At 50.3% G+C, this 14,205-nt stretch overlaps 3 protein-coding genes across 3 annotated transcripts; 2 read left to right on the top strand and 1 right to left on the bottom strand.

The window, feature by feature from the left end:
* The first annotated feature begins 326 nt into the window (after positions 1 to 326).
* PHACADRAFT_259213 (uncharacterized protein) lies at positions 327 to 869 on the top strand. The gene has a single exon (XM_007397699.1). The coding sequence runs from the start codon at positions 578 to 580 to the stop codon at positions 749 to 751; it is 174 nt and encodes a 57-aa protein (XP_007397761.1). The 5' UTR covers positions 327 to 577; the 3' UTR covers positions 752 to 869.
* Positions 870 to 4,014: 3,145 nt separating this feature from the next.
* On the top strand, positions 4,015 to 6,208 carry PHACADRAFT_210782 (uncharacterized protein; the record flags this gene model as incomplete). The annotated part of the gene is made up of 11 exons (XM_007397698.1): positions 4,015 to 4,025; positions 4,078 to 4,330; positions 4,383 to 4,457; positions 4,514 to 4,568; positions 4,621 to 4,744; positions 4,796 to 4,849; positions 4,904 to 5,130; positions 5,182 to 5,330; positions 5,386 to 5,427; positions 5,515 to 5,775; positions 5,831 to 6,208. The coding sequence occupies 11 exons, from the start codon at positions 4,015 to 4,017 to the stop codon at positions 5,975 to 5,977; spliced, it is 1,398 nt and encodes a 465-aa protein (XP_007397760.1). The 3' UTR covers positions 5,978 to 6,208.
* Positions 6,209 to 8,149: 1,941 nt separating this feature from the next.
* Positions 8,150 to 8,923, bottom strand: PHACADRAFT_197485 (uncharacterized protein; the record flags this gene model as incomplete). Its single annotated transcript, XM_007397697.1, has 3 exons — positions 8,150 to 8,386; positions 8,438 to 8,533; positions 8,588 to 8,923. The coding sequence occupies 3 exons, from the start codon at positions 8,921 to 8,923 to the stop codon at positions 8,150 to 8,152; spliced, it is 669 nt and encodes a 222-aa protein (XP_007397759.1).
* Positions 8,924 to 14,205: the final 5,282 nt, after the last annotated feature.

Below are 14,205 nucleotides of genomic sequence, written 5' to 3'. Positions count from 1 at the left end.
GGACATGAGGACGAGGCTTGCCGCCATCCGGCAGTCTACGGGACGTCAAGCGCCTCCCCCCGCCGTGTTCACGCGGACACTTGAGCGCGCCGCCCTTCGCCCCATTTGGAATGTCAGCGCCCCTCCTTCCGCCAGTCCAGCGCATGTAACAGCGGTAGACGGCTGCGTCTAGGGAGCAGCTCTCACTGGTAGATGATGCTTCATGCATCCGGTCACAAGTTGTCTTATAAATGTGCTCTACATCAGTTGCGCCGTCTCGTCTTATTCTTTGCACGCAGATAGTAACCACCGGAGCGCATTGCACCGGACTTCCATAAATTTTACGCTCGACTACGACAAACGCGGGCACTACTGAATTTTAAAACATGGCATATAGACCATACTTCCAATGGCCGGACAAAAACTCTAGCCTGAGCGAAGTGGACTAACGCTGTGGGGTCGGCAGAGTGAAAGATGATCTGCGCCTATCGCACTTGCACATGGGCTGTGAGCATCTGTAGTCGGCTTACACTGCTGCGCGGATGGAGCGGCGGGTAGGCACACGACTTCTGTAGTGTCGGGTAGGCACATGGCGAATATGGGCATCGCGGCATGCAGAATCATCCAGTCATGCAACACGCAATTTCCCATCCTTCGTACACTTGCTGTTCGCGACGCCGCCGACATGTCCAAACTCGAGTGCTTCTTGGCCACCCTTCTCGAGGTCCCTACAAAGAGCCCGTTCGTCTCAGCTCCCTCGATCGTGCGGTAGCCGTTAACAGCTCGAGCACGGTTGGATAGCGTGTGGTACAAGTGAGGCACATGCGGAGGCTGGAGTCGATAGCATTGTCCATGGCAGCCTAATTGGTTCGTTCAGAAGTTAAGATTGACGAAAGAGCGGAACAAATGGAGTATGAAGGACGATGCGCCGGAACAGTCAGGAGCCAAGTGGCCTGAGCACGGTGCCATCGCCGCATGAGGCGACGACGACGCCAGAGAGGTAATTTGGCGAGCTGTGCTTTTCAGAAGACTGAGAGCGCGATTAGCCTTCGGGAACGGACGCGTCGTTCTTTGAGCTCATCATAGAGGCGAGGGGAGCTGCTGGATAAGTGGTGGCACGGAACCGGTATGAAGAGTTAAGAAGTGTTCCTTCACCATACCGGCCATGTCAAACCGTCGGAACGGGTTTAGATGATAGCCAATCAATATTTGAAACATTATAGGCCAAGTAGAAATGTACGATGCCAGGACCCATGACAATTGGTGGGAGGGCCTGAGGACAATCCGTACCCAAAATGGCCATCGGGACCCCTCACGCGGAGGGAAAATCCGTACCCAAACCCGGCCGATAGGCCGGGAGCTCTGAGGAATCGTCCATACCGGCCAACAAAAACTGACTAATGTCTGAGGACAATCCATACCCGGTAGTCTGGACAAGTGTTGGTGTCCTTCCGGGTTAAATACCCAGCTTTAGATCCAATACTACCTAAATTGAGTGGATTTATCACAATCTCGTGCATATCGTGGGTTCAGCCCTGCTTCTCCATCAGCCTCTATAATGTACGCCTTAGATTGGGAATTAAGGACGATAGAGACAAAGACCGAGAGCATGAAGAAGATATTTTGAAGGCCAAAGATAATTAATGCATCTGTACATAGCCTCTAGAGTATGACCCAGCTGTATTGACAAGTCAACCTGCCGAACACCGGCTGGCGGCGGTGGCAGCGCGCAGACCAAGTCTGCTTCCGCTGTTGGTGCAACAAACCCCTGGCTGCACCTCTTTGTGCCGCGACAATGACCCCCGATGCAGCTCCCATAGACGTCGACTCTGACCATGACCCCTCTGCCGACAGCGTACGGTGGGATCCATCCGACTGGATAGGGGCGACGTCCCTCCCGCCGTGCTACTGTTTATTGTCGGTCGGGCGGCAAGGCTGGCCCGGGCGTTCACGCTTGGCAGGAGACCGTCGCCTCCATTGGACAGGCGTCATACGTTGCGGTTCAAGTTCATGAGCAAACCCTCAACATTAACCGCTTTCGCGTGATCCACCAGCGTGTCATGGCACTGCAAAGCTTACCATTCTTACCGTGGCATGCGCCTTCGGACCATTTCTTATGCATGCTGCCCGGCGACATACTAACCTTCTCGCGAGATTGGAGAATGCTACAGCTAAATGACACAGCCTACCATATCTTCTACAAGCTCAGCTGTCCTACCTCTCGTTCAAGAGTTCAGGCTGCCATGAAACTGCTCGATGTTGCGCGAAAGCGTGGAGGGAAGCGGGCGGCGGTGGCGGTGGCGGCTGCGGTGACGACCGAGGGGGCTGGGAACGGTGATATTTATGAAGAGTAGTGTATATTTGTGTAGTACGTATGAGTATACTATACACGAATGAATAACAGGCATGGTATAGGCGAGGAAACCGATAGGCCTGAGTCAGTGTCCGTACCAAAGTCCGGTCGTCAGGCCGGACCGGGAGGAAAATCCGTACTATTTTGGGCTCGTCGCGCAAATTTTGTCCGTACCTAAAGGCCAAAATCGGCAAAATCTGTCCTCAAGCCTTCTCACCAATTGTCATGGGTCCTACGATGCCCCCCTTTTCTGCTCTCACAGGGTTTCAGGTAGAGAACCAGCTCCTTCATCGGCTTGACGGCGTAATTGTCCCTCGTCTCCAGTATAAACACGGGTCGAACAGCACGAACGAAGTGGTCAGATGCACAGGGGCACGATCTGGAGATATATGCTCGTAGCCGAGGTACAGACGACAAGTTTGAACTTACCAGGTGGCCACTGACCTCCCGCTCGCTGACCGCCGTCTCGACCGCAGCCTGCATACAACCTGCCTCGCCGGCGGGTTCTCTGCCACTGCCGTCGGAGTGGCTCTCGTCGTTGTGACTCACGTCGCCCACTTTAGGCTGTCCGTCAACGTGGTTTCTTGTTGAATCATTTTGTCCTTCGTTTGCAACCATTCTGCAGAAGACAATGCCTAGATTCAAGGAAGATTGAATTAAAGAAGATGCTCGTCGCTCGGGCGCAAGATGCAGGATGAGAAAGCTGTTGGAACATGCCGTCAAAGACTCGTCGGTAGGTTCGGCGTTGGGTGGTCACTGGCAGCAGGATGCCGCTGAAGCCGAAGATACGACCATGGTATCGCTTGTTCCTATGACCAATGCCGGATGACGAGCAGCAATCTCTCGTTTCTCTATCAGGGTGTGGTGTCAACCTCACATGCCATACTTTGACTGTCGAGTGTACTGGTTGGGAGCAGAAGAGTCGCGTGCACGATTCTGGCGCCTGGAGTTTGAGTACTTAAAGGGCATAAGTTCCCCGTTCCTTAATTTGGCGTCTATTATATAAGTTGCAGTAAGTAAACGTAAGTAAAGCGTGGAAGCTCACGAGTAAGCACCAGGCAGCCTATATTTATCCCCTTTCACATGGACGTGGACTGTGGACACGAGTTACGGTATGCTTCCATCAGTGACCGTGAAAGGCCTACTCGGCGACTGACATGGTGCTTGACTTCCGCAGGGGCCAGTAGCTGTGGTATAATAACATTGTCGGCCCTGTTGTCTGCCACCGTGCGGCGGCGGATGCATGCTGCCCTCGCAATCTGCCACGCTATGAGCAAAATCATGTATTTCCTATCACAGCGCGGTCACCCCATGAATCAGCACTACTAGGAGTCCCGAACAGAGGAAGATAGCAGCGCAATTTCCATCTGGCGGTGGACCTTCGCCGCAACAGTTCGTTCTCACACCCTGTCATACTCGTCTTCTGTGCACAGAGCAAGTGGGGCTGCTAGCTTGTTATTCGCTTACTGGACTTCAGCTAATCGACGTCGGGGTTTTGGCAAGGTATCTCGTGCTCATAATCTTGATAAGAGTGCCAGTGACCCCCTGAATCCTCACGCCTTTTTAGCCCTCGCTCACCAGCATAGGTCCCAAGGCCTCTCGCTCTCATCCCGCCCCGTAAACCTCTCTCGCTCTCATCCCGCCCCAAGGTCCGCTCCAGTCCTAGCAAAGCGTCGAGAGCAATGGGTACCGGGTACGCAGGTGGTACTCTTGCTCGTAATATCTGGCTTAACAACCAGCACTAGTACTACTAATACTCTATCGGAGCTGAAGGCTCTGTCCAAGATTATCCAGGACTCCATTGATTCCATCGAGGCCTCACTGGCATCGAAGAACATGGAGTTCCCTTCGCCTCACACGCCGATATCTCTAGAGTCTGAGGCAGCACGCATGCAGCCAGGGGTCGACAGGGCGTGCGCTCTTATTATTTCCGCTGCCTACCAACTTATCACCTCCGTCCGCTCGCCAATACTTTCCATCACAGCCGTGTCAACACAGGTATGACAAACAAGTTCCAGGAAGACTAGCCTCGCGAACTACCTTCTTGTAGCACACCCTGTCCGCCTCGCTAGGCGCTGTAGCAGCGGCTAATGTGGCTGAGGCCTTGAGAGAAGCCGGTCCCAAGGTTTGTCGCGCTTCCGTGGTGCAGTCAAACTATCAGCTCATGGTGCCGCGTCACAGGGAGCACATGTAAATGAGATTGCTCTGGCGAGCAATATCGACCCGTCAAAGCTTGGTACACGCCCTCACATCCCTCCTACGAAACTTGTGTCTGACGGCTGTTCCAGCACGTGTCCTCCGTGTACTCGCCACTAACCATATCTTTGTCGAAGTCGCGCCTGACGTCTTCACGCACAACCGCATCTCGTCCTGCCTGGACACCGGGAAGTCTGTCAAGGATATTCTCGCCAAGTATACCATTTCTACTTGCTCAATAGACGCGGGCTAATGCAGCTATCCAAGCCCAGAGGCAAAGCATATTGGCACTCTTGGTCAAGTTGCAGGTGTAGAGTACGGGTGAGTTGCTTGCCCGAGTGTCGATTGACGACATGGGATTAACAGTGTTGTCAGCACGGATGAGGGTTTGAAGGCAGGAGGATATCTACGAGATATGCTCTTGGATCTCAAGATTGCCAAGTCGCAGGAGCCAAATGAGACCGCATTGAGTCTCGCCTTCAATACAAAGCTGGACGCATGGGAGTGGTATGAGCTGAAGGATAACAAGCATCGCCTTCAGCGCTTTAGCATTGCATTGGAGGGTGCCAAGCAGGCGGGTCCTCGGAATGCGATCCTCGAGGGTACGTACCTTGCATAAGGCATTCTGATTGAGATCATGACTGTATGATTAGGCTTCGACTGGAGGAGTCTGAAACAAGATGCGGTCGTTGTGGATGTCGGCGGCGGAGTTGGTTCCCAGTCCATGAGACTTGCCCAGAACTTTTCACATCTACGCTTCGTGGTTCAGGATCGCGAACAAATCGTGAAGGACGCTGTTGAAGTATGTATTCTATCTACACAATCATTAATTACTAGCTGACTTACCGCCTTTCCAGTTCTGGGATGGCCAATTACCCGGCGCCGTGAAGTCTCAGAAGGTCATCATCCAAGGCGAGTAACCCAACGTACAGCGATGACCACCGGGACTTATTCATGGTGCAGCACACGATTTCTTTACTCCTCAGCCGGTCAAGAATGCCTCGGTCTTCCTTTTGCATACCGTCCTCCATGACTGGTCCGACGACTACTGTATTCGGATCTTGCGCCACCTTCGGGATGCAGCTGCGCCAGATACTCGCCTCCTGATTGTTGATAGCCTCCTCCCGTATGCATGCGAAGATAACAGCCTGGAGGGTATCGCAGGCGTCGAGCATCCAGTCCATCCTAAACCTCTGCTTCCGAACCTGGGGCATTCCGCGACCCTTCTGTACCACGCGGACGTGCAGGTACGTCTTTTGCTCTTCCATCGCAGACCGCCCATCATACTGATGCAAGAAATAGATGATGACAATCTTCAATGGGAAAGAGCGCACGCCGAAGCAGGTGAAAGAGCTCATGGAGCAGACCGGCTGGAAGGTCATACGGGTTCACCCGTCTCCCGCCTTCGGCTCCGCCAAAGTCATCGGCGTTCCGGACAATACTGCGTAAACGGCACTACAATCAGCTTCCGGGACCCAGGTTTCCGTTCTTACGCACTGCGGTGAGCGGCCCCGTCGAGGCTCCATAGTTGTTGCTCGCGGTGCCCGCCATATACTGTGTCGACGTTACTGGTCGTTTTCTGGTCGCGTACGGTACTTCCGTCGTCTTGTTTCCTTTTCTGAATTTGTCGGCGTGGCTTAGTCAGCCTCAGCCTCAGCCTGGGACAGTATTGTGTTTGTTCTTGCGGCCCGGTTTTCCTGTTTGGAAATGCATCAAATACACGCCGTCTACATCTGATTGGAAGATATTATGGATCGCAATGAATCCGCGGTCTGTGGTTTGGCAGGAAAGTGTCACAAAGTTTTCTATGTGATCTAATCGTCTGAGTCCTGGAAGCGACTCCCTGTTGAGCTGTGCGACTACACACACGACTTGGTGAAGATAACCAATGACATAAATGTAGTATCAAACATCGGCACATTGGGCAGTCAAATATAATGCATTATAATGCACCGTCGGGCATTTATAATGCGTTATAATGCGATTTTTAGTGATTTTTGAGTTTATAATGCAAGATAACGGACCAGATCGCATTATATTGCATTTTAATGCAATATAATCTCTGTCCCTTTTTGCCGATGAAGCTCTCCTTGGTCTCGAAGGCCTGGTCCTGACACTTTCACCCTCATCTTTTCACTGAACTCGGCCTAAGGAGTGAGGAGGACTGCTGCATGCTCTATGGTATACTGCAATCCCCGCTACCAGTCTGGCTTGCAAGACACATTACTATGCTGTGGTTTGATATCAAGCACTACTCCGACTGTCCACTCTGGATCACACTCCTTCGCCTTTTACCGGTACTGTGCTGCACCGTCATGCATCATGATTGCGATGGCCTCCCTGGACATGTGTTGCATAATGCAGCTCTGAAGAGCTCATTGCAGAATCTCACATATCTAAACTTACACCACTGCAAATTCCTGTCATTCTGAATCCTGCTCTGTGTATTGGCGGATATCACCTATCTAGAGACTGTCCTACTCAGCGACATCACATGGTTAGGTGGACCCCCAGTGAGAGTTGACAGTGCAAGCAATGTCTGCTGTGGCTCTTTCAGCTATATTCGCGATGTCCGGCAGTCAAACTGCATGGACAACATGGCAGTGTCCGCTTGGATCCTTGCTGCCGCGATTAATTGTCGCAAATTTCCCAGGAGCCTCATGAGGCAAGCACCTCAAGATTGCATTAAGATCAGTGCTGTGAGGGTCTCACGATGAGATTGTGGGATCCTGATAGGTTCGTGAGGTGAGATCAAGTATTGAGATGCGCTTGAGATGATTGCCCTATTACATTAGGAAAAAAGACTTAGGTCCACAATATCAAGGGTGTTATTGGACAAAAACAAATTCTCACCTTCGCACTGGCTGCAAATTTTTGTTTTCGATGTGCGTCTAGGATTTTGCATGCATGTTCGTGCGTGATGATGTGCATTTGGTCACTAACATGCGCCATCGTGCACTTTTGCGTGCAAAAGTGTACATCTGATGAGCTACGTATTCATTTTGTCACTGGTTCATTTTAGCTAGGTGTTTATCTTTGTGCACCTTTGTGCACCTTCTCGCACTTTTGCGCACTTTCGTGCACTTGACAATTCAAATGAGATGCATAATTACGAAAATGAAAGCCAATTGCTAACTTACACCAAACTGAACAATAAAATGAATGCACAAACGCGAATGAACATGCACGAACACGCACGAACGTGCACACATTAGCGCCATTGCCAATCTCAAAACAGGGCATAATGAAAACCAAAGTTCAGCGGCATGCAGGATCGTGTATGTTTGTTGTGAATTGAATTGTGCAGGCGGGGGAATCACGAGTAATCAACAGTAAATTTCTAGAATAATACATCGTGTTCTTATATATGTTATCTACTTCCTAATATACTCAGTCCAATACTTAGTATGCTGAGGAAGCTGAGACGGAGGGAAATGCAGTGGGAATGAACCGGCGCCAGAGCCGAGAGTGCTCTGCGCGCGTCATATCTAAAACAGGAAAGCCATATCCAAATATGGCATGACGTGGTGAGCGCGTCATGTCGGTGTCTTGGTGTGGCGCGGCTGATGCGCATCTGGCAGGTCAGTGTGCCTCGCACCTCAAATACTACAACACTCCCCCTCAATGAGCAGACATGTTCACGAGGGCAAGCTGCCAGGTGTGAGTGGGGTGGGCGAGCACCTTGGTGAACATATCGGCAGCATTGTTTTCGGAGGTGTGGTGGGTGACAGAAATGTCGATGGAGATGAAACAAAGGGGCTGGGCCTGATTGGCATCTAAGTACCCGATCAGACCCTTGATGCCAGGATCATAGGCGAGGCCGTGGGTAGTGGTGCCCTCAAGGTGATAGAGGATGTGCTGGACAGCAGTCCAATGAGTGAGCGAAGGGTGTGAGATGTATTAGAACACCTGGATGGTAGTGGAGGTGTTGGGAAGGGTGCCGGAGACGGTGATGGCAGTGCAGAGGTGCACGACTGGCAGATTGGCAGCAATCGATCTGCCGGTCTTATGAAGTCACCGGTGATCGGTGTGCTTTGTAGCGCGGGCTGATGTGCGAACAGGTGCTGGTGCGATAGGAGGTTTTTTGAATGGTTTCGCCAGTGTCTGAGTTTGTAGAGCCGTCTCAGTGACAGCGGGAGTTTTAATAAAATTCTCCCCCTCCAGCATAGAGGGATTATCGATGAAGGGAAGGGATGGAGAGTGCGAGTGCTCTGCCTGGATGCAGATCTCGCAATCGAAGTCGAGGTTGGACGCGGCATCAACCACTGTCCCATCAATCAGGCCCAGTCTCTGCATCTCTTGCAGCTGGCCTTGATTGATGTAATTTAAAGTGCAGTGCCACTCGTACCAGGTACGAGTGTTGCGCACCGCGAGTGCCTGTGACTCAGAAGTCATGGAGGACAATGCCAGGCGGTGAATTGTTAGATCCATGTGATATGGCTAATCACTAACCTTCCACCTGGTACCAATGATTCAGGTACTGTCCACTAGGGACAGTCCGTCCCCCTCACCAATGAATTTAATTTTTGCGCTGGTCATGCGACCCAGTGACAGCAAATTATATTGCATGGACGGCATGTGCAGAACGTCCTTCAATATGACAGGGACAGTCCCGGCCTTAGTGATGAACATGACTCGAACATCACCTCGGCCCGATGCAGCACAAGCGCCGCCAACACCCGAAATGGTGCTGCCTGGTGTTTCGATGTAAGTCACGAAAGTGGTGCGGTCACGCACAATGTGATGCTTGGCAGCGATGTCTCTGAGCCATGTTTCACCCTTCTCCGTGAAGGTGAACGCGCTTCCGCCTGATGTGAAAGCGTACGAGTCGGATGTGTCTGTGAGTTCGGCCATGTGGGTGTGTGATGCAGCAGACTTCTCATCAGAAGTCTCTGCCTTGGCTGATTGGCATTCAGCCTTGATGTGACCTTCTTTGGTGCAGTTGTGACAGAAGATCCCCTTGCAGAACTTTGATTTCCGCATGGGCTTGGCAATGAGTGCTGTGGAAGTGGCTTCTGCCTGTTGCTCGATCAGGCGCTCTTGCTGCTGAATGATGCAGCCAACGATGCTGGCAGAGGTAGATAGGCTCGGAATAGAACTGACAAATGAGTTCCATGAAGCAGGAAGTGCAGTAAGGATGACTTGACCAAACTGGACATTTGTCATTATACCTCCCATTTCCATGCTCTGCGCATACAACTGTTTCATCTGTCTGATCTCCACATCGACATCTGCCCCTTTCACAAAACTTATCTTGTGTAGTTTTCTCAACACGGTAATCTCTGATATCGTGCCTGAGTTCACGTATGTGCTTGTGAGAGCGTCCCATGCTTCCTTTGTTGTCTTACTGGTAGCAACATGCGAGACGACCATGGGGGCGCACCGAATTTGGATATTACTAAGTGCCAATTGATCTTTCTCGGTCCAGGACGTGATGAGCATCACATCCGTGGGCTGTGTGATGGTGCCAAGAGGATATCCTATGAGCTTCAACTCTGTGAGAATATCCTGGACCTGAATCTGCCAAGAGAAATAATTCTCTGCGCCTCTGAGGGCCTCAATCTTGATTGATGACATGACGGTGATCTTGGGTGGGAAGGCCTAGATAGGGGTTGTCGGTGATGTCTCGGGTATGACTCTTGAGGGGTGGAAATTGATCTGTGATGGATCTGGCAGGTGGGTGACCGAAGATTAGAGCGCAGGGCTCATAACCTGTTGTGAATTGAATTGCACAGGTGGGGGAATCACGAGTAATCAACGGTAAATTTCTAGGATGATACATTGTTTTCTTATATATGTTATCTACTTCCTAATACACTCAGTCCAATACTTAGTATGCTGAGGAAGCTGAGACGAAGGGAAATGCAGTGGGAATGAACCGGCGCCAGAGCCGAGAGTGCTCTGCGCGCGTCATATCTAAAACAGGAAAGCTATATCCAAATATGGCATGACGTGGTGAGCGCGTCATGTCGGTGTCTTGGTGTGGCGTAGCTGATGCGCATCTAGCAGGTCAGTGTGCCTTGCACCTCAAATACTACAACAACATTTGTGTGCTTTCGTTCACTTTCGTGCACAATCACACACGTTCGCCTCCTTTTGTCCACTTTCGTGTGCTTTCATGCTCATTCATGCATGTTCGTGCTCGTTTGTTCACGTTCACACACTTTTGTCTGCCAAACTGTACGTACAGACTGCACCAGCTCCAAATTCATTTTTTTGTCCAATAGCAACCTTCATACCACAATGCTACAGAGTGCTACAGGAGCATTTTGGAGCACTATGGACCCAAGTCCTGTTTTCTGATGCTTATCTAGATGCTGTCGTAACCCAGCATGTGCTGTGGGTCAACGTGCATACCGCGTTCTCTCTCTTTATTCTGTGTCCCAGCACTTTCCCCCTCTCACATAATCATCAATGTATTTTGTACTGTGTATCTATACATCATTTTAAGCAATCCCTGACTCCATAAACAGACTGTGAGACATATTGCTAGTGTATGGAACTTTGGGCTTACTGTGCTATGGCACCAGTAGGCTGTACATGGAGAAACGTCCTTTGTGCACCTAGTGATTTGACTGGCTCGGCTTCAAGCCAGCCAAGCCAAGCTGGCAAGCTGTGGCTTTAGACAATAAACTTACCGTATTTACTGCTGCTGTTAGAGCAATCAGGAATAATTTTCTAAAATATTATATTGTGTTCTTCTGTGCTGTATTCATCTTATAATACACATAGATTAACACATTGTCAATGAAACTGAGCCTCACCATGAAGAAACATAGTGGAGATGCCAGCACTTGCCCCACTTAACCAGCTGCCATGTAACGTTGCGAGCCTCGATTTTTGTGCACCTGCCTGGAATGGCAATGTCTTTCAGTTTAACACGGCAGAACAAGTGTCAGAGGTCCCCAGCTGCCTGACATCCAATGCCTGCTTGGCCACCGCCTCTCCCCTGGGCACTATTGACTGCAACTGCACGCAAGCTGTGTCATGCCGCTCAGCCTCGCCTCTGCTGCGTCGTGTGGACGTGTGGCGCATTCTGAGGTCGCACTTGCAGCAGGCCAATAGACATCAACAAGAGCTGTTGTCACCAGCATTCTGACGGACGATGCTGGGACATCGCTGATGACCACCCTTGCGGGTGCCAGACAAAAGTCAGCTATTACAAGGGAGCAAATGATCCAAGGCTGCCTGGGCCACTCACTCCTATTGGTTGTCAAGTGGCCGCCGCAGCCTTTGCATGCTTTTGAGTGGCGAACGCCACTAGGTAGCATAATGCCGCCTGTAGGCTGCCCACATCGAGGTGCTGCACGACATGCACACCAGTGGATAAGCCCTCATATAGGCTGCCAGGCATGAGATGGCTTATCTGGGTGTGGCCGCTCGAGGGCACGCACGCCGGAACATCGTGCTGCACCCTCTGCAGCTCGCTGGCACCCCTGACACTCCTGACCATGACAGGTACCCGCCGCATTGTATCAGCCTCCGCTGTCTGCCACTTGCGCATGCACCATCCTTGCGCATTTTATTCAGTGCATCCTCTTTTTTGTATTAAGTTAGTGTTTCTGAACAGCTTTATCGACTTTCTGCATTTACATTATACTACAAAGTATGTATTTAGATATTATACTATACATGGAAACTATTTACATGCTGTAGATGCTCATGTATCTATGTGTGGTAGCTGTGGAACCGTTGACAAGGTCAGTCCACAGCACCTGCCTAATTAGAATGCAAGCCACTGGCTTGTGGCTTGGCTTGGGTTTTTGCAAGTCTAAGCCTGGTGAAGCCAAGCTAAAGCCATTAGCTTCTGGGCCAAGCCGAGCCAGTCAAATCACTACGTGCACCCTCACAGACTTCATTCCCATCCTGTACAGCAACCAGATGGCGGGCAAGCCTCCCCACAGGTGAAGGGATAAAGGCAAGGTTCTCTGCAGCACATGCCAATTCTGGCACAAGGCCGTAGTGCCATCAGGGCCCAGCCACATGAATGCCCTCCACAGCAGTCAACTCAATAGACCTGGGACTAGAAGCACTCCAAGATTGTAGTGGGCCAGTTGAGGTGTATGTGGTGATATCTGCTTGTGGCTACAAACTCTTGGCTGACATCCTGGGCACGTGCAGAGAAATGTAGACAAGGCAGAGTAGGCCAAGGTCCAGGATAGATTGTTGGCTGATGCTGAGAGGGGAAGGGAAAGGACAACGACATGGCCAGCATTGCCAATACAGCTAGCAGCAAGGACACCCCACCCTTGTCATTCTATGCACCTCATCGTCACAACCAATGCTGAAAAAAGCCACGTTGTGGTGCCCCAGTTGGGCAAGGGCTTCTCCAGAGTGCCGTGGTGGTCATTTACAATAAGCACTGTTGAGGCCGTCATAGGTGTGTGCTCATGGCAGCCCACTGTCTTCAACATGTATATGTTGTCAGATCGCCAGCTCTGAGAAGGAGAAGAGCATGCCAAATGACAGTCAAGGAGCAACTCCTGCCTTGATACCGGTGACTAGTCCTGTGAGTACACTGAACGACAGTAAGTCTATTTTTTCACTGGTTGTATCGAGTACAACTGAAGTTGACTGCCTTTGCAGATAAGACTGCGGTCTCAAATACCTTGACCTGGCTGTTGACCATCTCATGAGCTCTATTTTTCCTAATGACCAAGCACGTGTGGATGACAGCTGCAATCTCGTCACAGTCTCCACCACCAGCATCATCCTCATGCCACTGCCATATCGACTGACGCGAGTAGTGCCTTCCTCACATAAGATTGCTCAGATATCTGATCAGTCGCTGCTCAAGGCCTACGCCCTGCATTTATGACAAACAAAAACAAGCTGTCAGCGCTACAAGCATTGGACGAGCAAAACTATGGACATGAGCTGATTTCAGATCACCTGAAATGTCACAGTCAAGCCATCAGAACTGTTTCATTTTCAGGGACTTAACCATAGCTTTCTGGCGCCCTCAAATGATAGATTTGCTACCACTTTTGTAGCCATTTGTGATGCAGGAAAATGATAAATTTTGTGTAGCCTAAAATGAACCTGAAATGACTCAATATGGTTACATTTTAGTACAGCAAAGAGTTGATGTTTCAGGGGACTTTGTGGCACATTTCAGGACATCTGAAAGAACATATGTAGAAACAAAAGTTTCAGTTTGGCAGCCCAGACATGGGAACTTATTAAGTTACACCAGACTAGCCACTCAGAAGCACCCAAGAGCGGCTAAGACGCGCTCAAGAATTTCTGAAAAGCCCAAAAAGTAGCACAAGTGGAAATCAAACCCACAGCCTGAAAGTAGCCGTGGTGCACTATACCACTAGGGCATAAGACCTTGCAAATGTAGGGTTGGAATTGCCCTATAATACCACTTTTCTACCTTAAAGTCTTAGCTGCAATATTATAGCCAATTATCAGGTATTAAAGCATTGGAATGTAATTGTACAAAGATATATTCTAATGGCATGGCTAAGACATTGATGTGGCTAAGACACCAGTGTGGCTAAGACATTGAGTTATTAAATATTTGCTATTGATTCTGCTTATTGTACAAATGTATATCCTGATGGCATGGCTGAGACACTGATGTGGCTAAGACACCAGTGTGGCTAAGACATTGGAACATTAAATATTTGCTATTGATTCCACTTGGGTATAGTTCATCTGCTCTGGTATCT

Source organism: Phanerochaete carnosa, assembly GCF_000300595.1.
Source record: "Phanerochaete carnosa HHB-10118-sp unplaced genomic scaffold PHACAscaffold_7, whole genome shotgun sequence".
Taxonomy (NCBI): Eukaryota; Fungi; Basidiomycota; class Agaricomycetes; order Polyporales; family Phanerochaetaceae; genus Phanerochaete; species Phanerochaete carnosa.
Note: the sequence above shows the minus strand (reverse complement) of the source record. Positions and strands in the feature narration are given on the sequence as shown.

Bases quoted from the DNA above. Each gene is read 5' to 3' on its own strand.
- PHACADRAFT_259213 (XM_007397699.1), top strand. From the start codon at position 578: ATGGGCATCGCGGCATGCAGAATCATCCAGTCATGCAACACGCAATTT.